Source organism: Brugia malayi, assembly GCF_000002995.4.
Source record: "Brugia malayi strain FR3 genome assembly, contig: Bm_v4_Chr2_contig_001, whole genome shotgun sequence".
Taxonomy (NCBI): Eukaryota; Metazoa; Nematoda; class Chromadorea; order Rhabditida; family Onchocercidae; genus Brugia; species Brugia malayi.
The window spans coordinates 12,084,240-12,111,391 of record NW_025062476.1 but is presented as its reverse complement, the minus strand read 5'-3'; the positions used below and the strand labels follow the sequence as shown (position 1 = coordinate 12,111,391).

The window sequence follows — 27,152 nt, the reverse complement described above, 5'->3', positions numbered from 1 at the left end:
TTTTACTTATATTAAAACCTTATGACAAATTAGAAAATAAAGTCTTCCAAAAACTTTTATAGCATACATATGTAATGTATAAATAAACCCATGTTAGATAGATATACCCATGTACATGTAATATAGATAAATAAACCCATGTTAGATAGATATACCCGTGTACATGTAATATAGATAAATATACCCATGTTAGATAGATATACCCGTGTACATGTAATATAGATAAATATACCCATGTTAGATAGATATACCCGTGTACATGTAATATAGATAAATATACCCATGTTAGATAGATATACCCGTGTACATGTAATATAGATAAATATACCCATGTTAGATAGATATACCCGTGTACATGTAATATAGATAAATATACCCATGTTAGATAGATATACCCGTGTACATGTAATATAGATAAATATACCCATGTTAGATAGATATACCCGTGTACATGTAATATAGATAAATATACCCATGTTAGATAGATATACCCGTGTACATGTAATATAGATAAATATACCCATGTACATGTAATATAGATAAATATACCCATGTTAGATAGATATACCCGTGTACATGTAATATAGATAAATATACCCATGTTAGATAGATATACCCGTGTACATGTAATATAGATAAATATACCCATGTTAGATAGATATACCCGTGTACATGTAATATAGATAAATATACCCATGTTAGATAGATATACCCGTGTACATGTAATATAGATAAATATACCCATGTTAGATAGATATACCCGTGTACATGTAATATAGATAAATATACCCATGTTAGATAGATATACCCGTGTACATGTAATATAGATAAATATACCCATGTTAGATAGATATACCCGTGTACATGTAATATAGATAAATATACCCATGTTAGATAGATATACCCGTGTACATGTAATATAGATAAATAAACCCATGTTAGATAGATATACCCGTGTACATGTAATATAGATAAATATACCCATGTACATGTAATATAGATAAATATACCCATGTTAGATAGATATACCCGTGTACATGTAATATAGATAAATATACCCATGTTAGATAGATATACCCATGTACATGTAATATAGATAAATATACCCATGTTAGATAGATATACCCGTGTACATGTAATATAGATAAATATACCCATGTTAGATAGATATACCCATGTACATGTAATATAGATGAATATACCCATGTTAGATAGATATACCCATGTATAAAATATAACGGATTAAATTGCTTTTTCACTTCTAATTTTTTTAAAAATTCTTAATTTTTTGAAAGTTGTAGGAATAAATTATGATGATTAACTTGTTTGAATAGATATTTACGATCATTTATGGAAGCAAAAAAAGGATAAATTATACGACGATAAGTGTTTCACTTCGATTACTTTTTTTTTTTTTTTTTACATTTCTATTTTCAAATTTGTTTTAATTTAACACAAAGTGTTAATTTTTAATTTTATGATTTTTAGATTTAAGCACATGTTTTTTTTGTTTTTTTCTTTTTTTATTATGTCTTCCTTTCTTACTTTTCTCTCTCTCTTTTTCCTTATAACAGAGAAAAAATAGCCACTCATCGTCACAAGCAAAAAAAAAACTTTTGCTTTTGAGTGGTACCACTAAGGATATTTGTTAATTATTTCAAGTTCAACTCAGACGATACTCCTGCTTAATAGTTATCAGTTTTTTTTTTTTTTTTTTCAATTCTAATTTTTCTGTCTGCTTTTGGCTATAATTGCACATCAATACTTTGAAACTATTCTTTCTACCTGTTACTTCTTTCTGCCAGTGATAAATTTTCTAAAATGATATTAGTGGGAAGAGGTTGAATTCAAATGTACGCTTCAATATCTTATTTAACCGTAAACAGTCATGTGGCAGTTACTGTTGATTTGATATTATTGATATGTTTGCAAAAATTTGAGAAAAAGATTAACTGAATTTAGTAGAACGAGGTTTGAATGATTTTTTCAACTGAACCAGAAGGCTTGATAATTGACAATTTTATTGCGATAGACGTATTTGGTACTAATCCAGATGTCAAATATTGTTTCCTTTCCAGTGCTCATTCTCGTCAATGTCGGAAATTAGTTGTAAGTTTGACTCAAATTTTTGAAATTTCTTCTAGGCATATCCGGAAATTAACTATAAGTTTAATTTTGATTCAAAAAAATTTATTCTAGACGAATTCGAAATTGTAAATAACACACGTAATATCACAACCTCTTTTTTCACTATACCAAAGTAAAGTTAACCTAATTTGTTAATTTGTTCAGTTATATTCGTTGCTTGTTTCGTTTATTGACTAAAATCAATCAGTATGATGATCGATAAAAGTAAATATTTTTTGTATAAGCTCTGCATTGCTTACTGTTCCGAACAAATGAAAATTTAATTTGAAAATTTTCAAACAGTCATCAAAATAGCGAATATACGCAAAATCCATAAAGAAATTTCGAAATAAAATAGCGATTATGTAATATAGTGAAGTTATTTTGATACTTTTCATTTAGTGAGACTTTTCAGTGATTAATTTGCATCTGATTTTGTAGAGTGAATGGCAATGCAATCGAATATGTTGTTCACCGATAACAGCCAAACTATTATCTGTGATAAGTACTGGAAGAAAATATAAAATTTCGGATAAATGGATTCGACCATTAGATTTGAATGTATGGCATAAAATGGAAAGATTTCGGGTGATGCTTGTAGATGCAAATCATGCACCTGGCTCTGTTATGCTAATCATTGAACGTGAACATCACAGTACTCTACGTCGGATCTTGTACACAGGATTTTTTCGAGCCGATGCAAAATTTTATCGGAATGTAATAGGTTTATCAGCATTGCAAGAGGTAAATTTTTGTTTATTATTTTTCAAATAGATGGATTTGGATACTTTACATGACTTTTAAAGTTTATGAATCGAAGAATTTATTTCAGAAATGGTAGGATCAAAGTTCTGAAAAACAAGATTGTGTTGGATAATATGGAAGCAAAATTTTAAGACTATAGAATCAGAAAACTGGATCAGTGAAGCAAATGATTATAGAATCATAAACCTGAAAAACTAGTGTTTTGAATGACTTCTTGCTTGAGAAACATTTTTCTTTCCTTCCAGTTAATTCAAATTATACAAGTTTTTTTAAGAAAAAATTTGATCTCATTTGCATTGATTCGTCTTACGTTGATTTCACGGATGGGGAATTTCCAAGCAGACAATCATCAGCAAAAAAAGCAGCAGAGCTTCTTCGAAAACTGAAATATAACGGAGTTAGTGGTGTAGCTATTCCAGTGCCATTAATTGGTTGTGAAAGTCTTTTGGTCAATATTTCTCGACAACTTGAGGTATTCTTTATATTTATCATTCATCATTAGTTTACCTTATTATATGGGTTAATTTCTCTGATTATATTTCTTAGTTGACTACCATCCATCTCATTAAAAAAGAACAAAATTCTCAATGTTTTGGTATACAAAAAGTGACAAATTGAAATGCAAATCAATCCTAGTATATCTCAAATTTTTTATCCTTCATTCAATAAGAATGGACAAAATAAGATTAATTTATTTCTACATTCATTCGGTATAAAATGAAACTTTGCAGTGTAAGATTTGGTTGCATCCAGAACGCTTCGAAATTGCTGGTATTCTCGGAATAAAAGATTATTTTTCGGAAACGAAAGGCGACACTTACATTTGGACTTGCTCACAAGGGTTTGTTCTCTTTATAGGTTTTAATTTTCATGAACAAGTATGCTGAAGAATTGTGGTATTTCCCTTCTTATTTAGCAGTTTCTGAAACTGCTAAATCTTGAATATGTCTTGATTTTTTCCTTACATAATTTGATTGCTTTCTCATATAATACTTGTTTCATTGCTCTGAAATTCGTGACACAGTTAGGATAATATAGTATTTTGATTATTTTTTCTTTTTATTTCAGAGAAAGTAAAGAAGTTCTTCCCACAACTGATTCTCATGTTATCAAAGTTTCTATGGAATCTAACTTTATGCCAAATATGTCATTAAAGTAAGAATTTTTGTCCAGATTTCTTGTCAGTATTTTAAAATTTTGTTTTAGGTTTACATAAAAGATTCTGTTCAAAAATTGTTTTTTTTTTCTTTTTGTATATTTTTAAAATTGTTTCCCTTTACAAATTTCGAACTTCTTATGTACCATATTTATAATTCCTTAGTTTGCTTATTGAATATTTCATTTGTTTATTTACTCATTAACACGATCTTGCTTCAAAAAAGAAAAAAAAAAATTCTAACGATGAATTAATGCAGTTATTTAAACACTTAATTTCACGAGGTTTTTTTTCTTTTTTAAATTTCAAAATCTAAGACACTTGATCATATTAATATTAAGATCATTAGCAGTAGATGTATTATAAAATTTTTTATGGAAGGATTATTTATTAATCACAAATATCAAACTGTCTATAATATCAGTACAGTATACTAATAACATTATGTCATCTGATTATTCACTCTGACCATCTAATACTTCACATCTTTTAACAAAATAAGCGATATGTGATTTCCAATACTGTGTATAGTCCGTTCGTTCTTGATTATCAATAATATTTTGTCTAAAAATCATTTCCTACTAAAAATTTGGTAGTAGTGTTTTTTTTTTTTTTATAGCAGTGAGCGGGAGCATTTGATTAGATATTCGGATCACTGCAGTTCAATGGAACTACGTTCATTCCTTTCACTGTTATCGTTCGCTCGTATAATTGGCACTCCAAAGAAATTATCACATTTTATGGAGAAAAAATTACAGAAATTAAGTTTAACCAAGATAAAAACAATGAATTACTGCGAAGAAGAATATGGCAATCCAGAACAGTTATTTTTTGATCCATTTAGTTTTTCTTGCAGGTTAGTTTTCACTTTTGCGATAATTTGCTATATATACTATGTATTATAAATTTATAGTTTTAAAAGGAAAAAGAGTATAATGGAATTCTATTCATAACTTCAAAAGCCAGTTGTTCTCCTAGTTGACCAGTTTTTTAAATAGTAGTTGATAAATGTTTGGATGGTTTTAATAGAATCACAGATTGTACTTTTATATATAAATTGTAAGGTATTAATTAAATTTCTATATATAGATTGTGAGGTATTAACTTTAGATAGTATTAATTGAATTAAGCTATTCTATTAGAAGGAATGGATTTTTATATATTTATAACACCAAAAAATATATACATATTAAATAGACAGATAGAAATTGAATGTAACAGACTTTATTTTGCTGCAGGGTTGGATTAGCTTTTGATTACTCATTTAATAATTTTTGTGATCGACTATCAACAGTTGAAAATATACAAAGTGATGAAATTATGGAAAAGATGTTACTAGAAGAAAGTCATGATAACAGTTTCATCAGCGAACAGCATTTAGAAATGAACATTTCTGACACGCTGTTTGATCTGCTAGATGATAACTGGAATTCAAATGCAAATTCGTGGGCTTATTCATTTCGAAAGTTCTTCAATATTTTCACTCATAATATTCTGAATAAAAATAAAAATGAAAATAATTTTGATGGGATAGATGATAATGATGGACTAAATGAAATGATATTCGATATGAAATATACAGAAGGGAATGATGACTCACAGAGAATTGAACATTCTTTACAAGTTACTTGTGAAAGCATTGATAGCAATATATTTGATATAAAAATGGCTATGAAAATATTGGAAAAGCAATACGATATATCAGTCATTGGAACATTTTATGAAAAAAATGGTAATCATAATTATATAGAGAATATGGGTTTTCTTTTTAATGTGAATAGTTACAAAAATTTTCAATAATTTTGATTTATTTCGAGGAATACCAGATAAAGAATATTAAAGCAATATCAGGTAATCAATACTGCAGTTCATTCACATTTTTGATTGATTAGAAAATGAAGTTCTAAAATTTACATTTCTTTGTTAATTTTTGCTTATTTCAGTTGAAATTATAAGCCATTCATATGATGTCGAAGAGAACATTTGCTATGATTGTTCAAATGCACCATTGCTTCCAGATGTTATATATGAATTGCTGGATTAAATTACCATTTTAGAGTTACATTAGGTTTCATTTTTTATTTTAATAAAATTTAAAAATATATTCGAAATGGAAGAAGTTATTCAACGATTACTGCATCTTGGATATATAAAGATGATTGCACATATTTTCAAAAACTTTAAACAAATCTGTATCACAAATTCGAAAAATGTATCTTAATAGGCATTTAGAATTTTTTTTAGATATATATCTACTCGGTGAACATATACTCATTTGGTAGTTTGACACGCTGTAAATAGATATCGAGCGATTTTGATGTTGAAATTGTAAAAATATAAGAATGCTGAGAAAATCAGAAGAATCATAAGGAATGTTAATCTATTATAAATCTTTAAAACTTTTAAAATTGTAATAATTAAATCTGTTTTAAACGATTTAACTTTATCATAGCGAATCAATGCTGATTTCTTTAAAAAAAAAAAGAAAACAGTCATTGACAATTGACATAAAATTTGTAACTGAAAATATTATGCAAAATTTTATTTTCTTTCATTAAGCATTTTGCTAATTTATTCGATTCAGCTATATATATATATATATATTGGAATAAGGAATTATTGGAATATATTGGAATAAAAAAAAAAAAAATACCTCTGATTCTCATCCTAATTACTTAATGACTGTATAGCTACGAAACTTAACTTTAATTTATGAATAGTAAGGTTTTTTTATTTTTCGATTAGAACTGTTATGTTGATGGATTTTTATTTAAATGATATTAAATTATAAATTTTTTTTTTTGTGTTCTTAAGCGTACCTTTTTTGTGATTTAAATATTTTAATTGTGATATTGTTTCTTTTTGTTTTTCTGTATTTATTGATAAGTTTTAGTGTATTAATAAATGTACAGATTTTATTGAACTTAAATACATTTTGAGAACTAAAAGATATGCCGGAAGATATACTGGAAAGATATTTTGTTGAAGGAAAATAGAAATATCTTTTTTTTTTTAAACTTAAATCGGTAAAATTGATCAAATATAGTTGCATAAAACGTTAGGTTTGGTACTGCTTCAAGCATAAAAAATGATGAAAAACGAGTGGTAAATTAGTTTTTATTTAATTTTGTATTAATTCATTTTTCAATTTCCTATCATTTAATTTTATTTTATTCAGTTATTTCCTTCTCGTTTTTCATTTCTTTCTTAATTTACAACAATTGATCATTTCGATTACTAACATCTTTTCGTTGCTGTTGTAATAAAACCTAAAATAAATTTAATTGAAATGAATTTTACAAATTTTTGATACTAATATCAATCTAATTAATGCCAATTAACACTAATTATTAATTCCATCAATCCAATTAGTGCTAGTTATCACTAATTATTAATTAGTATTAATCCGACTAGTGTCAATCAATTTTGATTATCAGTTAGTATCAATCTAATTAGCATTAATTATCATTGCTTGAAATCTATCGTAAGAATTTCGGAAATTTTTTTTTTCAAAAAAAATTCTTCTTTGAAATTCTTTGAAAAAAAAAAAAAACCGCTAATTAATATTGTATTTTAATTAGTTCTATTATTTCGTTTAAATTAATAACTATCATATTCATTCACTTTTATCAATGTACAATTCCTATTTTAATTTATTAATTTTAAAAACTGGAATTTGTAGCGCATAATTCTAATAATTATTCGTCGAAAAATTTATTTTTTAAACAAAATTTTTTTTTTTTTTTTTTTTTGTTATCACTTATTATTTTTGTTATCATTTTGTCTTCGTGTAATAATTCCTTTACTTATGCATACTATCTCGTGTATTTTTTCAATTTCAACTTCTTAGATACTAAAAATATTGAAATACTATCAGAATGTTTTAAATAGAAGAAAAAAAAAAAAAAAAAAAAAAAGGTTATAATTGATTTTAATATCAATCATATTTTAATATATTTTCAAATTTAAGCAATTTGTTGTTTATTTTTTCTTCATTTAAAATTAATTTTAATATCAATCATAATTCAATTTTTTTATTTTAAATTTAAGCAATCTTTTTTCTTTTTTTTCATTTTTTGCAATAACCTCAAGTTGTCGTTTCCATCGAGTAATATAAAGTATTCGTTCAATTCGTCTCCTTCGTTCGATGAGAAAATAAATGAGTGGCGATAAAATAAGTTGTAAAAATATAGCTCCAATCATAAATGAGCATAAAATCTGTTGAAATAAATCAAATAGTAATTAAATAAAAGGAAATATTTATTAAATTTAAATGGAATAATAATTAAATAAAAGAAAATTTTTAAATTTAAGTGAAATAATAAATAAAAGAAAGTAATTAAATTAAAATGTTTATGATAATATTATCAAATATTTGAAATTGCAGAAAAACTATTCGTTTTAGTTTGCTAAGTGTAATATTTAAATATTTATTTTTAATTGATTACTTAGATTAATCATAATTATTTGAAAATTAATAAAAAATGATTTACTAATAAAATGAAATAATTTAACATTTATACTTTTAGTAATTTCTAAATATTTGAAATTACAAAAATTATTCGTTTTAATTTGTTGAGTGTAATATTTAAATAATTATTTTTAAATCATTAATAAGCTATCCATATTAATTACTTCGATAATCATAATTAATAATAAGTAATCAATGAAAAAATGAAATAAATAAAAATAATAATAAAATAATTTAACTTTTATATTTTTTGTAATTTCAGATATTGCTTTTTTTCGACAACCAATAATTTGATTTTTATAAAATGGTTGGTTTGTTTTATCTAAAAATGCAATTAAATTTTAATTTTCAAATATTAAACAAAATAAATTAAAATGTAAAAAGTGAAGCAAATTAATAAAATAAAATTATGCAATTAATAAAAGAAACAATGTTTTTTTTTTTTTTTTTGAATGAAAAATGATAAAGAATTTTTAAAAAATCAAAAAAACTTAAACATTTTACATTCGCAGTGATTAATTTGTTGATTTTTTCTTTTCTTTTTTTATATAACAATTTCCTTACTATAAAATACAAAAGCTAATTCAAAGTTAATTTAAGTAAAATTATATAATTAGTAAAAAATAAGTTATTATTAAAAAAAGAAAAAATAAAATAAACTTTTCTCTAAATAAATTGAACATAAAAAATTTGTCTCTGAGCAGCACGAAGGTGTAAATCGCCTTGGTACCCAACTATCTGACCACCATAAATCTTTTTTTGTCATCTAAAATTTACAAATTTTATTTACTGATTGACTAAATTATATTGCATTTGAATAATACAATAATTTTATATCAGTTCTGTTACACCTACTGATAATAACTGATAATCAACTGATAACCAAAAAGTCTAACAAACAAGTAATATTTAAGTACAAAGTTAAAAAAAAAAAACAAAATTTTGACATGCTATCATAAAATTTATTAAATTTAGTCATGAATAATGCAAAAGAAAAATTTTAACTTTCATTTATAACATTTGCATTAGCTTTAAAGCTATTAAAAAAAAAAAGAAAATTTTTTTTAAAAAATTGTTTATGAAAGTAAAGATAAAAGTACTATAAAAGTAAAATTTTCACTTTTTTTTTATGAAACTAAAAATAAAAAATAAAAGTAAAAGTAAAATAAATTTTGTAATGTTTTTTTTTTTTTAAAATAAAAATAAAAAATAAATTTTGTAAGAAAAAAGCAATAAAAGTAAAATAAATTATGTAATTTTCCATATGTAAATTGCGCAACAATATAAAAACGAAACCTTATGAAGCGCAAATGTCCCAGAATATAAACTTAACCATTCATGTGATCCTTCAACACCACAGCATTCTAATTGTCGCTGAACCGAATTAACCTTTAACTTTCAATTTTTTTTTTTTTTTCTCAAATGATTTGATAAGATTTTAAAAATTTCAAACTTATTTATACTACATTATTTTAAATGTATTATTATTTTTTTTTTTCAAATATATTATAATCGTTTTAAACTTATTTATATTATACTTTTTTTTTTTTTTTTTAATAAGAAAAAAAACTAAATTTTTGGATTATTTAAAAAAAAAATTGAAATTTTTTAAAATTTATAAGTCGAACAAATGTGAGATATTTGTCAAGCTTTTTGATAATTGGTTCGTTTTCAATCAATTCACGCACACCGATAACATCTTTGATTAAATTTGAAGTATTGAAATCTTGCTCAGTCAAATTCATATCCATTAAATCTTCTATTAGATTTGTTTCATTTAACTGAAATTCTTCAAAAAAAAAAACACAGAAAAAGTAAAAAATGAAAAAATCATAAAATTCATATTTTTATTTAAATGATATAAATTTAAATTTAAATCCTTAAGTTCACCTATTAAATTTGTTGTATTTAACTAAAATTCTTCAAAATGAAAAGGAAAATTCAAAAAAATCACTTTTTTTTTTTTTTTTTTAGTGAAATAAAACATTTGTATTTAAATGATACAAATTTAAATTTAAATTCATATTCATGAAATTTTCTATGTTAGACTTTATTATATTTAACTGAATTTTTTTCTTTGTTTTTTAAGAAAAGAAAAACTTCAAAAATTCATCTCTTTTTTTTTTTTTCTTTTTTTGCAAAATGAAAAATTTTTATTTAAACGATATAAAATTTAAATTTAAATCTAAAAAAGAAAACGAAGAAATATTTATGTAAAAAAATTTGCCATTGGTGCAGTTAAATTTGATGAATAATAATGAATATAATGAAAATTTTCCAACCAAGTGCTACTAAAAGCTTTAGCAGATGCTTGTTGTGTTGTTATAGCAAGAATTATTCCTTAAAATAACATTTTTTTTTAATTTGAATAAAATAATAATCTGTGATGCATTACTTATTAGTTACCCGACATGTGGGTTAACTTACCTGACAAAGAAAATGGAAAAAGTATGATTAATTGGCATATTAATATTATTATTAAGAAATATTTGATTGTCTCATAATTGCCATCCAATAGTAAAAGGAATGTTATAATATCTGTTATTACCATAATACCTATATTTAGGATTTCAAATTAACAAATAAAAATGAAATATTATAATATCTGAATTTCCTATATTTAAGAATTCAAATTAACAAATAAAAATAAAATATTATAATATTTGAATTTCCTATATTTAGAAATTCAAATTAATAAATACAAATGAAATATTATAATATCTGTTATTATCATAATATCAATACTTAAGAAATTAAATTGAACAATTAACCTATAAAAAATTTTTATTTTGAAAAATTTAAACATGTATCATAGTTTTTTTCCTAATGTTTTCAGTTTGAATTTATAATAATTTGCACTTTTTTTTCTTGAAAGCAACAATTTTATTCCAATTTGTTTTTCTTACATTAATTTTAGATTATTTCGTGAAAATTAAAATTATTTTACAAATGATAAATTTTTAAATGAATACATTACACTTTGCTGTAATGCAACCATTTTGTTAACAAAATTTCGTTACTAATTTTATACCTAAAAAAAAAAATTTTTTTTTTTTTTTTCATGTTTTGTTTATTATTTGAAAAAGTATAAATGAACTAACATGAGAAGATAGTATATTCAATGACAAATTCCAATAAATTATTTTGTCCATAAAGTTTAATACTAAGTAAATATGGTCGGACTAGTAGCATAAATGATTCATAAAGAACTTAAAAGTTTTGCTATTAAAATTCATGCAAATATTTTTTAATATTTAATTTTATATTAATCAAGCAGCAATAATACATAAGTTGTTCAAATAATGCTTACAATATAATTATTTAAATTATCAGTGATATTATTGGGAAAATTTTTAAATCAGTTGAAAATGGCAATTTTCTTTGAATCTCATTTATCACAAAAAATGAATTGATTAGGTAAAAGAAGAGAATTAGGAGATAGTAATAATAATAATAATAATAATAATAATAATAATAATAATAATAATAATAATAATAATAATAAATAATAATAATAATAATAATAATAGTAATAAAAATAATAGTAATAATAATAATAATAATAATAACAATAATAATAATAATAATAGTAATAAAAATAATAATAATAATAATAATAATAATAATAATAATAATTAGCAAATAATAATAGTAACAAGAAATAACAAAAATGAAATACTCATTAACCGATGAAAACAATACAACTTTTCAAAACCATTAACATTAATGCTATCGATAAACCACTTGGCCGTTTCATAATTTTAATAATTATATTGAAAAATTCAATTATTTCAATTATTTCTAGCATTTTTTTTCTTTCCTAAGAAATATAAATGCAAATTACTGAAATTATCTTTTTTTTTTTTTTTAAATGAAATGAATTTTTTCATTTTTAATCAAACTATTATTTGCTTTCATTTAATGCACAAAATTATTCAGCTGTAAGGTGATGTTGCTTTTTTAGCAGTATCATTGATTAACAACAAATTTAACAATTTTTCAAAAAGAAATAAATATCGCAAATTAAATTTAATTATTTTCAAAATGTTTTAATTATTTATATTAATTCAATAATTTCATTATTTACTTTAAATTCATCAAATGGATATGATTATTGGCAGTTTTTTAGTTATTTAATAATTTATTTGTAAGAACTGCTTATTTGCTATTATCTTTTCTGGTTATATAAAAAAATATAAATATAAAATGTAAAATATAAATCTAATATAAAATGAAATTGGAAACTGTTAAATATACAAATGAAATTGTTTACTTCAATTCATAAAGTCTTTTTGCACTTCTAATGTTACCTAAATTTAGCCAACATTTAACCGTTTTTTTCAATAATAATCAACGAATAAATAAATATTTAAATTTTACACTCTTTTATAGCATCATTAATAATCGATATTTAATCATTAATAAATTATTTAATTGTTTCAATTTCAGAATAATTATTCAAACAATCAAATCGAAAATCGCATGGTATACATTTAATGAAATGAATTTTTTCAAAATGAAAAAGTCATTTTTGAATTACACATTTCATTTTGTGATCTTTTAATTTATAGTATTCAAATGAATTGATAACATTGTATTAACTCTGATCAAAATTTTAGTTATTGAATTGAAATTTAAAAAAATAAAAATAAAAAAAAATTAATTTAGGGTGAGAAATCAAGTGAAATTGCTAGTGATGCGGTGAAGATAGCTGTAACTCATGAAAAATTGATTAAGTATGTATTAATAAATTCATAAAAATTCAATTACATAACGGTTTAAAATTTATTTAATTTGCCACTAAATTTGAATAATTTTTTTTTTTTTTTTTTTAAAATTCACATATGAATAATTAAATTGATTTATGCTTTATCTAATTCTAATATAATCATCTTTCTACTTGTATCTTTTCAACTTCTTAAATAAATATTGCATTATAAGTAAAAATTATTTTAATTACTGCTGATATGGTATCTAAGCATTAATCCATTCACTTCTATGTACATAGTTCTCTCTCTCTCTCTCTCCCTCTCTTTCTAATATTCCAAAAAAAAAAAATAATAATATTTGAGGAGAATGGAAAGATTGAAATTTCATATTGAACCAGATTTTGTTTATGTTGACGGCACTGAAGAATTGATAAATGTTCATGAAATTACCAATGAAAATTTATTTCCAATTATTTTTCGAGTAAATTTTTTGCATTATTTAAATTTTCTGCATTATGGAATATTTTTCAAATTCTAATTGTTTATTTTCTGTAGCATTTTTGACATGTCACTGATTACATTTTTATTATTTCGAGACTATAATTAGTATTATTTCAAAAAGAACTGATGTTACTATCTTTAAATTTTACTACTCTTTTTCCTTCGATTACTTTCTGTATAATCTTAGCTTACATCAGCAATTATTTACTTCTTATAATATAGCTTGTTAAATTCTTTATTTCAGGTTAAAGTGACACATCCATCTGATTTCCGAGTAAATCCAACTGGCGGTATTATCGATGCTAAACAAACTTTAATGCTTAAGGTATCCATACAATAAGTTTAATGGATGAGACAAAATCATACTACATTGATTACTTTATCATCTTTTTTTACTTTGAGAAGTGAAAAAAAAAAAAAAAAAAAGAAAAAATAATTTAAGCTTAATTTGTTTTAAGATAAAACGTCTTAAAAATAAACCTCGAAGTGATCGTTTTGATCTTGAAGCACTACCATATATTGCTGAACTGGTACAAATAGACAAGTAAGTCAGTTAGTTAAAATTATGTCATATGATTGTATTATTTATGAAATATTTTGTTCCCACTGCTAAATTATTACTTCATCTAAACTTTATTTAAATATTACTATTGAAAGAAAGGCATTTTCCAGACATGAAGCACGAATGTCATTACACTATCGAATAGAGCAGTTTTTCAGCTTCGGATACGTACCTATCATATATTCAATTAGGTAAGCAGGATATTATAATACATAAATACGCATAAATTAGAAATTTCATCGAATATACCTGATAAAATGAAAGTGAGATTTGCACACTTAATTAGATTAATTAGCAATTTATAATCATTTAACTCTTCAAATTGAAAAATGAAAACAACTCACACATTACTAACACTCATTGCATAATTTATGGAAGACAATCTAAAATATTAATTTTTAACTTACCGTTCTGAATCATATCGGTTCGTTTATTCGAATGCATAGAAACATTATCAACGTTCTTCTTAATTCCAAATATTTTTATTTCAAATCTTCCAGGTTTTCTTCATAATGACTACATCACTTTCATATTTTTGGTTCAATTTTATTTATCACTCTACAATCTTAATGACAAATATTCATATCTTATAAAAACAAACAATAAGACATCAAGCATGAGGTTTACAGATATAAACAAGCTGAACCATGGGATGTCATATTTCCTGCATTGGACGATCCTGATAATCTCAAAATTTCACCACGTCTTTCGCAAATTTGCAAGGAAACTGGAATAACATCTGAAGAAAAAGTAATCCCTATGAAATTTTATATTCTAATATCGCACTGTTTAGAGAAAAACTAAAACAAAATAATTTGAGACTTTGTATCGCTTTAACATTCATTATTACATTATATTTGAGAAATCAAAAGTAAAATTACTGTAAAAAGACATACTGCTAAGAATGATCAACAACTCAAATGAAATTCTAATTTCTAATATTTATTTGGTATGCCTTTATTTGCTTCATCCACTATTTAAGGGACATTTAACTTTGAATGAATTTGTTATATTGGATGCAGCAATAACTCGAGATAAAACAGAATCAATCGCCTGAATTCAATTTCATATCGAAAAATATAATGATTAAAATAAAGCTAAAATTTCATATATGTATTTCTTCGTTTTCACAAATATGGATTATCTATATGTCGAAAAATAATGAAAACTAACTACCATTTCCGATCAAACTTAATGTAAACAAAATAATCAGGAAGAAAACATTATGTCATAATGACGACGGAATTGAGATTTGGAAGATTACTTAACAACTTAATGACTATAAAAGGTGATAGATCAATTTTGACTTAACGAAATAAACAACCAGTGAAAAACGAACACACCTGAATATACAAAAAACAACGTTAACAGAACCAACAATACTTCCGAGTCAAACATTGTCCACACGTCACCGCTCTCGATCCTTATCGCGTTCCTTGTCTTTTCGACTATTTCGTTCTACAACTAACTGATTTAAATAAAAACAGTGAGAAAGATAATAGTAATTTGAAATAAATCGCTGTAAAACATTGCTATTCAGTCCCACAGCTATGGGTCTTCCATTGAGTGTATTACCTTTTTGTTTTTGTTTTTTTGTTTTTTTTTTTTTTTTAAAGAAAAAGTCTATTCCAACTCTCTCAAACTATTCTACGACACAGTAAAAAAAGGGAGTTTTAATACTATCTTCATCACATATTAGCAAGAAAACTGAAAAAGATACATCTAAATGAGCTAATATCAATATTAAATTTTACATGATTATCCAACATAACTAATCCAAATTTAATTAAAAATAAGTGCTCAACTTAATTTGCTGAAACTATAATACCTCGATCACGATACTCCGGTGTGCGATGACGTCGATCGCGATCTCTATTCCTATCTTTGTCACGATCATTGTCACGCTCCCTCTCCCGTTCTCGTTCTCTTTCTCTGTCCCTATCTCTACCTCGATCCACATCACGTTCCCGTTCACGTTCTCTTGAATAACTGCGTCGGCGAGGCATAACCTATAAGGAAAAAAAAGTCAGCAATATTTGACTTACTTTCATCTTTTACATAACAACAATATTTTGTTAAATATCATACTTAAAAACGTTGCAAAACTTTTCGAAGGAATAACTATGTAATAAGCAAAAATCTGAATTACCGATCATTTTACACCAAAAATAAAGCACATAGTTTACCTAAAATTAAGCAGCAAACATCTTATGATGATAGGCCCTAAAATATAATCACATATATGCCTGCCTTTGAACGTTCTTTTCTTTTGCGAATTCTATCGTCATCGTCCTCGGAATCTGATGATGATAACTTATCGAGATCTTCATCGAGTGCACTAACGTATGGTTGTAACTCTCCAACTTCCTCCAAAGTTATTCGTTTCTATAATTTATAATTAAACATATTTCATATTCAGTTCTCCTTACAATTAATGCAAAAAAAAATTATCTAATATCCCAGCAGTTAAAACATGCTCCTCAAACATCAAAACTGAAAACAAATGTTGCAATTTAAACAGGGTCACTGTTATCCAATTTCTTCGAACTTCCAAATCAAAACTTTTGTGTAATTAGCACAATACATCTTACTGCTCTACTATATGGTTTCTATACGCTAGGTTGACATTATTCATAAAGATTACCGTACCGTTGACAATATGGTAGAAAAATAAATTGTGCAGAAATCAACGAAAAAAAGCAAGAAGATTAGAATACCTGTATTCTCGGCAAATGAATATCACAGTACCGTTCATCACGTAACAAACTGTCAATAAATTCATCCATATGAACAATTTCAAATCCTATAAAAAAAAGAATTATTTCAATTTGAAATTTTATCTACGCAGATTAGTCATAAAGAGAGCGTTTCAATTTTCAGCTTACTTCCTTCATTGTTCATCATTCGCAATTTCCGGTAATCGTTATACAGGGGTTCCAAATATTTGTAAACTTCAATAGAAGTGAACGTAAGTCGGATGTACATCGCTCCCAGTGCACGAATATATCTGAAATAAAGTAATGTAATAAAGAAATTTTGAAAATTTGTTCTTAAAGACTCAATAACTTACTTGTATTCTTCCTGCCGAATGAACTCAACAGCAATATCTTTCTCTGGTTGAATTTGTAGCATTTTCAAGCACAGGCATAAAAAAGGTGTTGGTTTCACGTTTCCTGCATAGATTCCGCCGATATATCGTAGTTCCATTCCTTTGTCTACCAGAAGTTCTGCTGTAATTACATCATAACTTGTTTGCATTCATCGCATATCAAACATCAAAGTTATGCATATAAACAAAAATTTTTTGAATATAAGTTTAGCTACAAAAAATGTAAAATGTCTAAAAAAGTGATATCAGGATAGTTGCTTCAAAACAAATTATATAAATTGATATTAAGCAAAAAGAACTTCAAAATTCATTGCTATTTAAAGTTTTATAAACAATTGGATATTAGTAGAATGAACAATTCTGAAATTGTGGATGCACTTTTTCTAATCACTAAAATTTTCCTTTTTTGTTACTTACCAGTTAATGCAAAACATTCTTCTTTCCAATATTTCGAATCATAAATTCGTGTGCGAATAATTTTTTCCACTAAATATTGTGGATTTGTCCCTTTTACGGTGACCGCATCTTTTACTGTTCGATTTGCCATCCAAAACCGGCCAATAAACCAGTGATATCGGAATGAACAACTCTAAAGACATATTCAAACTCTAATTTTTATTTGACTCATGAAAAGCATTTGACAATATTTTAAAAACATTCCGATAAAAGATTGAATAACTTAGATTTTAAACATGTCTAATTTAATACACCTTTTCTAATCCTTTCCAAAATGTTATAAGTACACCATTTTTGATAATTTCAATATCAAAGTACATCTTACACATTATTTTTTTCATTTTTATTTTATAAAATTTCTGTCATAAAAATTCTGCTATAATAAATTTCTGCACTATTTGAGGAAATAAAAATATTTCTTCTTTCATAAACATCAACCATCGCCCAACTTTGAAAAAGAAGATAAAATTTCACGTAGCGTAGAATGGTACCACGTAAAACGAGTGATACCACGTGAATAACGTAATAATAGCACTACGTAACTACTCCAAGCACCCATTATCCCAAGTACCCATTACTCGCAATCACCATACCCAAACACTTTGCCAGCAAGAAATTCAATTGTAAAAAGGTTGAAAAATAATATGAAATTGTGAGAGAACCCAGACATCATGAGTGTAGCGATGTTAACCCGACATCATTGCTTGTCTTTGCGGGTAAATTCACGGGTTAAACTATTTTCGGGTTGTAATGTTTGTAGCGGTGTTAGTGATGAAAATATGGAGTATTCGTTTCATGCTTATATATATTTCACTCCTACAATTACTGCTATTTCTTACCCTTATTGAATCTGAATAGAGGGTATATTCTGTTGGCTCTTTATTCAGGCCAATAACACTTTTTATTCAGGGCCAATTGTACTTTCTTTTCAGGCCAGCAATATTCTCTAGACAGGTCCAGTAATCATTTTGTTGGCAATAAATTGCTAAAGAAGATGCTCACATCGTATCACAATTCTATCATAATTTTTATACCCTACTGCATTCACATTCTGTGTTTTTCTTTTCTCCTTGTGAAATTTATTAGCATAATTGCTTTATCATTTCTTGTTCTATTCTATGCAATTTTCCGCATCTATTTCTTTTATTTTTGTGTCTAATTACTCAGTATTGCAATATAATTATTTTAGTTTCTTGAATATGATTTTTTCTTTTTCGTAATGAAATTCTTTGGTTTTCCTAATATAATTATCTAAATTAATCTGCTGCTTTCAGTGCCAAATCGATGTTTATTAACAAACAGTAGTGAGCAAATGGATGGCCCTAGTAGGCCTCTATTAGAATTCAGTTCGGAAGAGAGCAGTAATAATAAAAAAATGCAATCATCAGCATTATCACCCGAACAAATTACGGATATACTGAAGTATGGATTTAATGAAATTAGATGTTATAATGTAAGCTCAGTACAACTTAAGAGTATCTATGCGGAAAAGAATATGGTGGTCTTCATAAAAGTGGAAACTTTAATCGTAAAGCTATTGCATTTAATTAATTGCTAGTCGGGTTTAGCGATATTTGGATTTGTTTGATTTTATTCAAGAAGTTATGCAATAGAAATTGCATTTACAGTGATATTGCCGAACAGTGTGCAGATTTTGGATTGGGTGATTCGATTTTGGAAAAGGAGGCTCTTGCAGCAATTCGTGAAATTGGTTTTGCTGTACGAATGATATCTTTGCCAGAAGCATTACCGCGAACTGCTGATTTGATTTTTATGAATCTGATCACGCTGGAAGGTATTTCTGTTCTTTCATCTAATTCTAGTTAAAATAGTGCACTTATTTCTTCAATTCATTATTCATCAGTTTGATTTATACAATTAGAAAAATCTTGCGGGTGTTATCGCATCACATTCATACCATATTCCGAGTTTCTGCTAAGTAGTGAGCACAACTCTCGTCTGTTTCTGTATCTCAAACTACTTATTTTCGTAACTTAATTATGATTTGCACATTTATTCTATTTGTTTGCGTTATTGAAATCTTTCTCGAATCAATATCTACAGGTCCAGGGTTCCTCTGAAGTTGAATAGGATATGGAACAAATGAAGGAGCAGTAGCGTGTTATCTGTCGTTTGTAAAACTGTGGCGGAAATTTATATAATAATTCATTTTTTCACGATTTGCACGAAATTTTGGAGTTTAGCCAATCTGATTTTACTTCAATCAATTATTACTTTAATGTTATCAGATCGTATGTACTGTATTGAATTGACGCAACGTGGATGGCGTGTGGCATCAGATCGTCACGATAGTATGAATGGCGATTATCGGCAGCTCGATTTGCATACCCGTTATTTCGAGACGATTTATCAACTGCTAAATGTAATATCACCGGAATTCCGAAATCAGTTTGCTAATAAACTCAGCAACAAGCTCACTGCTTTAAGCAATGGTGTTGCGGAAAATATATGACCGAAACCATAATTTTCCTACCTCACAGCATAATGCTCATAAACACACTAATACACAGTTTGCAAAGTTTTAATCGTTATTTGGCTTGTATATGTATATATTTATATATATTTTTTCCTCTCTTTTTCTGCTGATTGTTTGAAATTTGATTGGATAGCGGGATATTTAATGTAGTATAGAAATAAACTAAACAAATGACTAATTAAAAAAATTTGCATATGATAATAAAAGATAATGTTGAATCAGTGATTAATCTTGCTCTTTCCTATAGAATTTATTTGATAATATTAGAAAGGTTTGAATTTACAAGTGCAGAGAATTGTTTCCACAATAAATTATTACATAGTATTCATTGTTAAATCTTCTGCTATAGCGTTTGTCGAACACAAAATATCGCATATCAGCGCTCTATCTTGGCTGAATCTATGAACAGTCAAATGTTTCATTTTTATTAGTGAGTCGTAGTGCTTTATAGTCGATGCATTCAATGTTAGTATAACTCAATTTGACAATTTTTGATTCACTGATGTGGGATTATCATAATAGTAAGTGCACTTAAGTGGATTTGCAAACTCTTCAGTTATGTTTTTAGTGATTGTTAAAATTAATCAGAGCAATATTTAGAATTAAACAAATACTCAATACTCTTTCGGGGATTTATAATATTCAGCGACAGGTAATAGTGATATTAGTTGCACCTTCCGCGTCGATTTATTAACGATTTTTCTTGCTTTTTTTCTGCTCTTTGTGATCTATGATAAGTGTAATGGGAAGTTGTATTGAGGAATTCGTAGTATGACACACACACACACACACACACACACACACCTCTAGTTAAGTTGTTTGAGTAAGTTAATTAGTGATTTAACTATTAATGAAAAAAGAAAAAATCATTTAGAATTAGTTTCAGAAATCGGCGCATTTTAAATTGTTATTAATCGAAGAGGAGAAGTTACACTGATAAATTTTGATTTATGTCGAAAATTGTGTTAAAAGAATGTAAAATTGTTGGTGAAAATGACGGGAATTTTGGTGTAATATCGTACAGCGAATTATTTGAATTTCGTCCAGAACCCAATTAAATTTTGTGTGCAATATTGTTTGAGTGAATGATTAGTGACAATTGTGATGTATATTTATCATAAAGCTTAATGATAACTAATCAAAGAAGTAGTAAATATGCAGTAAATTTTTTTCCGATAAAAATTTATGATATACTTTATGATATAACTTTCATGAAATATTGTATTCATTTATAAATTACATAAATTTACAGCGGTAATATTAATTTTTAAAACAATCCTTATTCTCTTCTATTGAAATTTCTAAAAACTTAAATCACTTTTTTTTTTTTTTTTTACAATTAAAGTATTAGGCTTACTTTTTTCTCAAATAACTATTGCTTATTTTATGTAATTTTTATTTCACGTGATAGAAGTAAACAAACGTAAAATAAAAAAAAAGAATAATTTTTTGAGATATTATCATTAATCTCAGAGATAGGTTGTTATTTTAGTATTTTAGTTGTATTAATTGTACAGTTATTACATATTTGTTTTTTATTGCCCAAATAAATTATAGTAATACTTAAGTAAATTTTTTGCTAATTAAAATGCTGAAATGATCACTAAAAAAAAGAAAAGAAAATTATCATTCTAATGCAAAAATATTCGTCTAAGTGTAGTAAAGTTTTTAATTGAAAAAAAAAAAATGAATAACGAAGAAGAAAAAGAAAAAAAAAACTTCAAAAAAAAAAGAGAGAGCCAGAAGCAAATTTAACACTTTAAATTTATAGAAAATTAAATTCATGATAAGCAATAATAATCATATAACTTCTATTTATTTACACATATAAATTATGTTAGTATTTCAATAATGTTAATGATGATAATAATAATGATAACAATTAATAGATTAATAAATTAATACCGCAATGCATTATTGATTTGAGGTTAAAATGTTGATGGAATGTACTTAATCTAATTAACCTTTGACATATGAGCAATGATAACCAAAGTGACATGTCACAGTATTTTGTTAATTCGTAAATTCGTTGTCTTTTTCTGTTTCTTACACAAGCTGAGTTTACTTTTATCAATTATCAATAATGTAATGTTTTAAAGTAAGTAGGAATTACTCTGTCAAATTGTGCTATTTCGTTTTAATCTTTTATTACAACAAAAAAAAAAAAAAAAAAAAAAAAGTAAAATTTTTTAAAAAAACAATTAAGTGCAAAGGTTATTTAGTTCATTTATAGGATGAATAGTAATATTTAGTTCCAATAAATCGAACAAATTTTATTTATTATTTCATTTTCATTAATGGTATTATTATCTTATTTTTATATTTTTTTCATCATCATTATATTCTGTCTTATTTTTTTATATTTTTTTTTCATCATCATTATATTCTATCTTATTTTTTTATATTTTTTTTTCATCATCATTATATTCTATCTTATTTTTTTATATTTTTTTTTCATCATCATTATTTATATATCTCATTTTTCTTTTCCGATCAATTTGCCTTCATTATATTATTAATTCATTATCAATATAATGATAAGTTTAATGACAAGTTATCATTTCATTATCAATATAATGATAAGTTTAATGACAAGTTATCATTTCATTATCAATATAATGATAAGTTTGCCTTCAATGATCGAAAATGGAATGCTAGCAATAATTTCACTTGATTATCATAGACAAATTGAAATTTTAACTTGTTTATAGTTATTTTATTCTAAAAAAAATTGAAACAAAGTTTCAAAAAAAAAGAATAGTTTATTCTATAGTACAATTATATCGTACTAAAAATTTAAACATGAATTAAATTTTGAAATAGTGAGTGCAACAGACGGAAAAGATTATATGTGTAAATAAATACTTATAGCTTTTTCAAAGAAATTTTTTTTTTTTACTAATTAATTACTACCTGTGAAAATAAATTATGCATAGTAACGTGGATAGCATATATTGAATTTTTATGTAATGAATTATGTATATTTTAATGTTTTTTAAATACTAAATTTTGTATATTTAATTTTGATATTATTATAAATTTATTCATTTCTAAATTTGATGATTTTGTTTAAGTTGTTAAGAGTAATTAGTTTATTAATTTTTAATTTTAACTTATAAAATTTGTTATTGTAAACAAAAAAAAAAAAAAAATTTTTTTTTTTGTAAATTTATGACTGTACTGAGATAAAATTACAATAAGTTGAAAATTTTTGAAGTTAAATTAAATTTAATTCTTTAAATTAAATTCAATATGCTGCGGTATGTGAGCAGAGAACAGTATCAATTTCAATTTCATACTTTCTTTTATAAAAAAAAAAAAAGTAGAATTTATTTTTTGGAAAATATAATTTATTGAGTGGAATAATTTGAAGGATTTGTTTAGATGAACTCATCATATTGTTATATATATTTATTTATTTAAAATTATTTTAGAAAAAACGATTAGCAATAAAACAAAATATAATTTAATTTAATGTTAAATTTCTGAAATTTTATATGTAACTAAAAATTAAATCTTACATTTATGTTACTATTTAATAGAATTAAAAATTAATAATCAATAGAATTAATTTAAAAAGTTAAAATATATATATATATATATATATATAGTTGATGCAAAGAACAAAAAAGAAAAATTTTCAGTTTGAATTAAAAAAATCTTAAATTTTAATATCGTAAATAAATTTAAAAGAAAATACTTTATAGTTATATTTAATTGGAGAAATAAAAAATGAAAACTTTCATTTTATAATCTAAAATTCAGAATTTTCGATGATAATAGAAAATATTCCAAAAAAAAAAAAAAAAAAAAGAAAAACAAGGAAAAGTCAAGCAACAAATGTTTGAATCTAAAATTTTCATATTATTTTAATAGCATAATTATATTTTCAAAGCTGATTTTATTTATGATAAATTTAAAATTTATTATTTATGATATTTATGATAATTAATGATTGTTTATGATACGAATGAGCCAAGCATTAAAAGCCTATCATTCATTTGATAATTAATTTTTCATATTTTTCTCATTTTAGGCAATGTTTCAAAACATTAGAAAATAATTCACATATTGTAAATTTTTTTTTGTTTACTCAAATACTATCTTTGGTAAATGGCAAAAAGTTTTAATAAATTTTAATTAATTGTCTCTTTTTTTTTTTTTTAAATTTTTTTCCACAATTTTCATTAATTTCGTTATCATTTTGTAATTTTTGTACCTTTTGTGCTATTTAATTAAATATATTATTTATATGAATTTTTAAGAATAAAAACGAGAAGTAAGCATGAAATTCTTCCAATAAATGAAATTATTATTATTATTATTATTATTATTATTATTATTATTATTACTGTTTTTATTATTATTAATTTGATAATGATAAAATGATTGGTAGCACTGAATGAATGATTTGATAAAATGGGTCGTCAAATTTATAAATTATAGTTTAATTTTAAACGAATGGAAAGGATAAATTGACAGTCCAATTGTCGCAATTGTTTAATCATCGACGAAATTATATTAAATTCGTTATTAAATATCAACGATGGAACAGTTTCTTTCAATTATTCTTTTAGCTAATTTTTCAATTTAATTTTATATTTTATTTATCAAATAATCATTAAATTTAATTGCAAAATTGGAAAAATATTTCGGAATTAAAATTTTCAATTTCCTAGTTATAATAAAATAATAATAATAATAATAAAATATTTCTACAATGAGTATTTATCTTTTTAAGAAATTATCTCAGTGTTTTAAAATATACCATTATGAGATATAAATTTGTATGTAAGTTTATTTATAAATAATAGAAACAATTGTAATTAATATTTTTCATCATTTTTAGCTAAAATTTTAATTTGAAAATTTAAAATTTACATTGAAATAAAAATTCCATATATTTCAATCCAACTTTAATCCAATAAAAAATCAAGAAAAAAAAAATTGTTTTAGATTAAATTTGAAGCAATTTCAATTTTTTATTTTTTTAGATTTTTGAAAAAAAAAGAAAACACTTTTGTTAAGCAAAATATTTTCAATAATTTTACAAAAATACTATGATAAATTTCTATTAGGAAATGAAAAATGATTAAATTTAAATTTTAAAATATTTTGTCACAATTTGTCGCTTTTTCTTTTTCCACCCAAAAATATTTTCATTATTAATTGCTTATTAAAAATTTTAAATTCCAATTTTGCTATCTTTTCTTTGTCCTTTGTCCTTTGTCCTTTGTCCTTTGTCCTTTGCCCTTCTGTCCTCTATCCTTGCATACTTTTATGACTCACTCATATCATTACCATTTTTGATTGTTGTGATACGATGTTTAACACAAACTGTAAAAGGTGTAAATCGCTCAAAAAAATAAATAAATAAAAAAAAAGAAATCTCTCCGATGATATTTTCTTCTTACAAAGAGAGAAAAATATGTGTTAACATTATTGTAATGACAACGTTTTTTCCTTTTTTCCTTTTTTTTTTTTTTTTCGTATGATTTTCATTTATAATACAATTGTTAAATCATAAAAAAAAAAAAAAAAAAAACTGTGAAATATTCAATTTATCATTTTAGATTTTAATGATTAAAGAATGATAAAGCAAAAGCTGAAAAGAATGAATTATTACAAATAATATCAATTTAGCACATTTATGTAGCAATTATAATTCCATTTTTTTATTCATTACTTTAATTTGTAACAAAAAGAATGAAAGATGATATTTGTGAAATTTCAGTTAAAAAGAAATTTATATCGTATAGTAAGTAATTGCAGGACATTTAAATAGCAATAAAAATAATAAAAGCAATAATAATAATAATAATAATAATAATGATAATAATAGTAATAATAATAAGACAATAATAATAATAATTCATTATTATCGGACATTGCAATTTCATTTATTTAAATGAATAAAATTTGCTTCCTTATTACTAGCTCAAAAAACGCATCACAATTTTATCAATAAAGTGTTTCGACCAAGCTGATAAGATGATAATTAATGTCAAATTACAACTTAGTAGTAGTAGTAATAGTAGTAGTAGTAGTAGTAGTAGTAGTAGTAGTAGTAGTAGTAGTAGTAGTAGTAGTAGTAGTAGTAGTAGTAGTAGTAGTATAGTAGTAGTAGAGTAGTAGTAGTAGTAGTAGTAGTAGTAGTAGTAGTAGTAGTAGTAGTAGTAGTATAGTAGTAGTAGTAGTAGTAGTAGTAGTAGTAGTAGTAGTAGTAGTAGTAGTAGTAGTAGTAGTAGTAGTAGTAGTAGTAGTAGTAGTAGTAGTAGTAGTAGTAGTAGTAGTAGTAGTAGTAGTAGTAGTAGTAGTAGTAGTAGTAGTAGTAGTAGTAGTAGTAGTAGTAGTAGTAGTAGTAGTAGTAGTAGTAGTAGTAGTAGTAGTAGTAGTAGTAGTAGTAGTAGTAGTAGTAGTAGTAGTAGTAGTAGTAGTAGTAGTAGTAGTAGTAGTAGTAGTAGTAGTAGTAGTAGTAGTAGTAGGTGGGACAAAAACAATTCTCGTCCTAATAGTCAGTTAAAAGAAATGAAATGTTACGCTGATCAGATCACTTTTAATCATTCACTCATTCATCTTTCGTTACAACTGCTACTGCTACCACAACAGCTGCTACTACAATAACTGCTAGTACAACTGCAACAGCTGCTACTACAACTACTATTGTGGCTGCTTTAACTATCTTCCGCAACTGTGTATTTTATTTGTTGCAGAGATTGTTGTCGCCCACCTGTTGTCCATTTTCTCCTTCGGACTACAACAATCTGATCTTTTCGGCATCATCGGTGATCGTCTGTCG

The 27,152-nt window shown here is 24.7% G+C and overlaps 6 protein-coding genes across 7 annotated transcripts; 3 read left to right on the top strand and 3 right to left on the bottom strand.

Annotated features, from left to right (window-relative positions):
* Positions 1-1,977: 1,977 nt before the first annotated feature.
* Bm11048 (Uncharacterized protein) lies at positions 1,978-6,092 on the top strand (the record flags this gene model as incomplete). Of its 2 annotated transcripts, XM_043079328.1 has the most annotated exons (8): positions 1,978-2,109; positions 2,569-2,871; positions 3,167-3,364; positions 3,624-3,733; positions 3,961-4,047; positions 4,668-4,904; positions 5,287-5,780; positions 5,992-6,092. In XM_043079328.1, 8 exons carry the CDS (start codon positions 1,978-1,980, stop codon positions 6,090-6,092), a joined length of 1,662 nt encoding a protein of 553 aa, XP_042935262.1. The 2 variants fall into 2 exon arrangements, with proteins under 2 accessions (XP_042935262.1, XP_001894830.2); XM_001894795.2 differs by lacking the exon at positions 3,961-4,047.
* A 1,168-nt stretch (positions 6,093-7,260) lies between these two features.
* Positions 7,261-12,276, bottom strand: Bm17554 (Uncharacterized protein; the record flags this gene model as incomplete). The annotated part of the gene is made up of 10 exons (XM_043079327.1): positions 7,261-7,317; positions 8,135-8,266; positions 8,759-8,841; positions 9,180-9,285; positions 9,816-9,908; positions 10,148-10,300; positions 10,747-10,859; positions 10,947-11,075; positions 11,621-11,728; positions 12,207-12,276. 10 exons carry the CDS (start codon positions 12,274-12,276, stop codon positions 7,261-7,263), a joined length of 1,044 nt encoding a protein of 347 aa, XP_042935261.1.
* Positions 12,277-13,001: 725 nt separating this feature from the next.
* Bm8800 (Uncharacterized protein) lies at positions 13,002-15,348 on the top strand (the record flags this gene model as incomplete). The annotated part of the gene is made up of 8 exons (XM_043079326.1): positions 13,002-13,004; positions 13,188-13,255; positions 13,592-13,709; positions 13,974-14,054; positions 14,188-14,273; positions 14,402-14,482; positions 14,921-15,041; positions 15,274-15,348. 8 exons carry the CDS (start codon positions 13,002-13,004, stop codon positions 15,346-15,348), a joined length of 633 nt encoding a protein of 210 aa, XP_042935260.1.
* Positions 15,349-15,699: 351 nt separating this feature from the next.
* Bma-prp-38 (GM13395p, putative) lies at positions 15,700-17,947 on the bottom strand (the record flags this gene model as incomplete). The annotated part of the gene is made up of 7 exons (XM_001896738.1): positions 15,700-15,749; positions 16,120-16,300; positions 16,530-16,676; positions 17,009-17,094; positions 17,177-17,298; positions 17,362-17,521; positions 17,818-17,947. 7 exons carry the CDS (start codon positions 17,945-17,947, stop codon positions 15,700-15,702), a joined length of 876 nt encoding a protein of 291 aa, XP_001896773.1.
* Positions 17,948-19,168: 1,221 nt separating this feature from the next.
* Bm8799 (UPF0279 protein C14orf129 homolog, putative) lies at positions 19,169-20,329 on the top strand (the record flags this gene model as incomplete). Its single annotated transcript, XM_001896739.1, has 3 exons — positions 19,169-19,278; positions 19,485-19,651; positions 20,106-20,329. 3 exons carry the CDS (start codon positions 19,169-19,171, stop codon positions 20,327-20,329), a joined length of 501 nt encoding a protein of 166 aa, XP_001896774.1.
* Positions 20,330-26,362: 6,033 nt separating this feature from the next.
* On the bottom strand, positions 26,363-27,136 carry Bm8321 (Uncharacterized protein; the record flags this gene model as incomplete). Its single annotated transcript, XM_043079325.1, has 2 exons — positions 26,363-26,861; positions 27,084-27,136. 2 exons carry the CDS (start codon positions 27,134-27,136, stop codon positions 26,363-26,365), a joined length of 552 nt encoding a protein of 183 aa, XP_042935259.1.
* Positions 27,137-27,152: the final 16 nt, after the last annotated feature.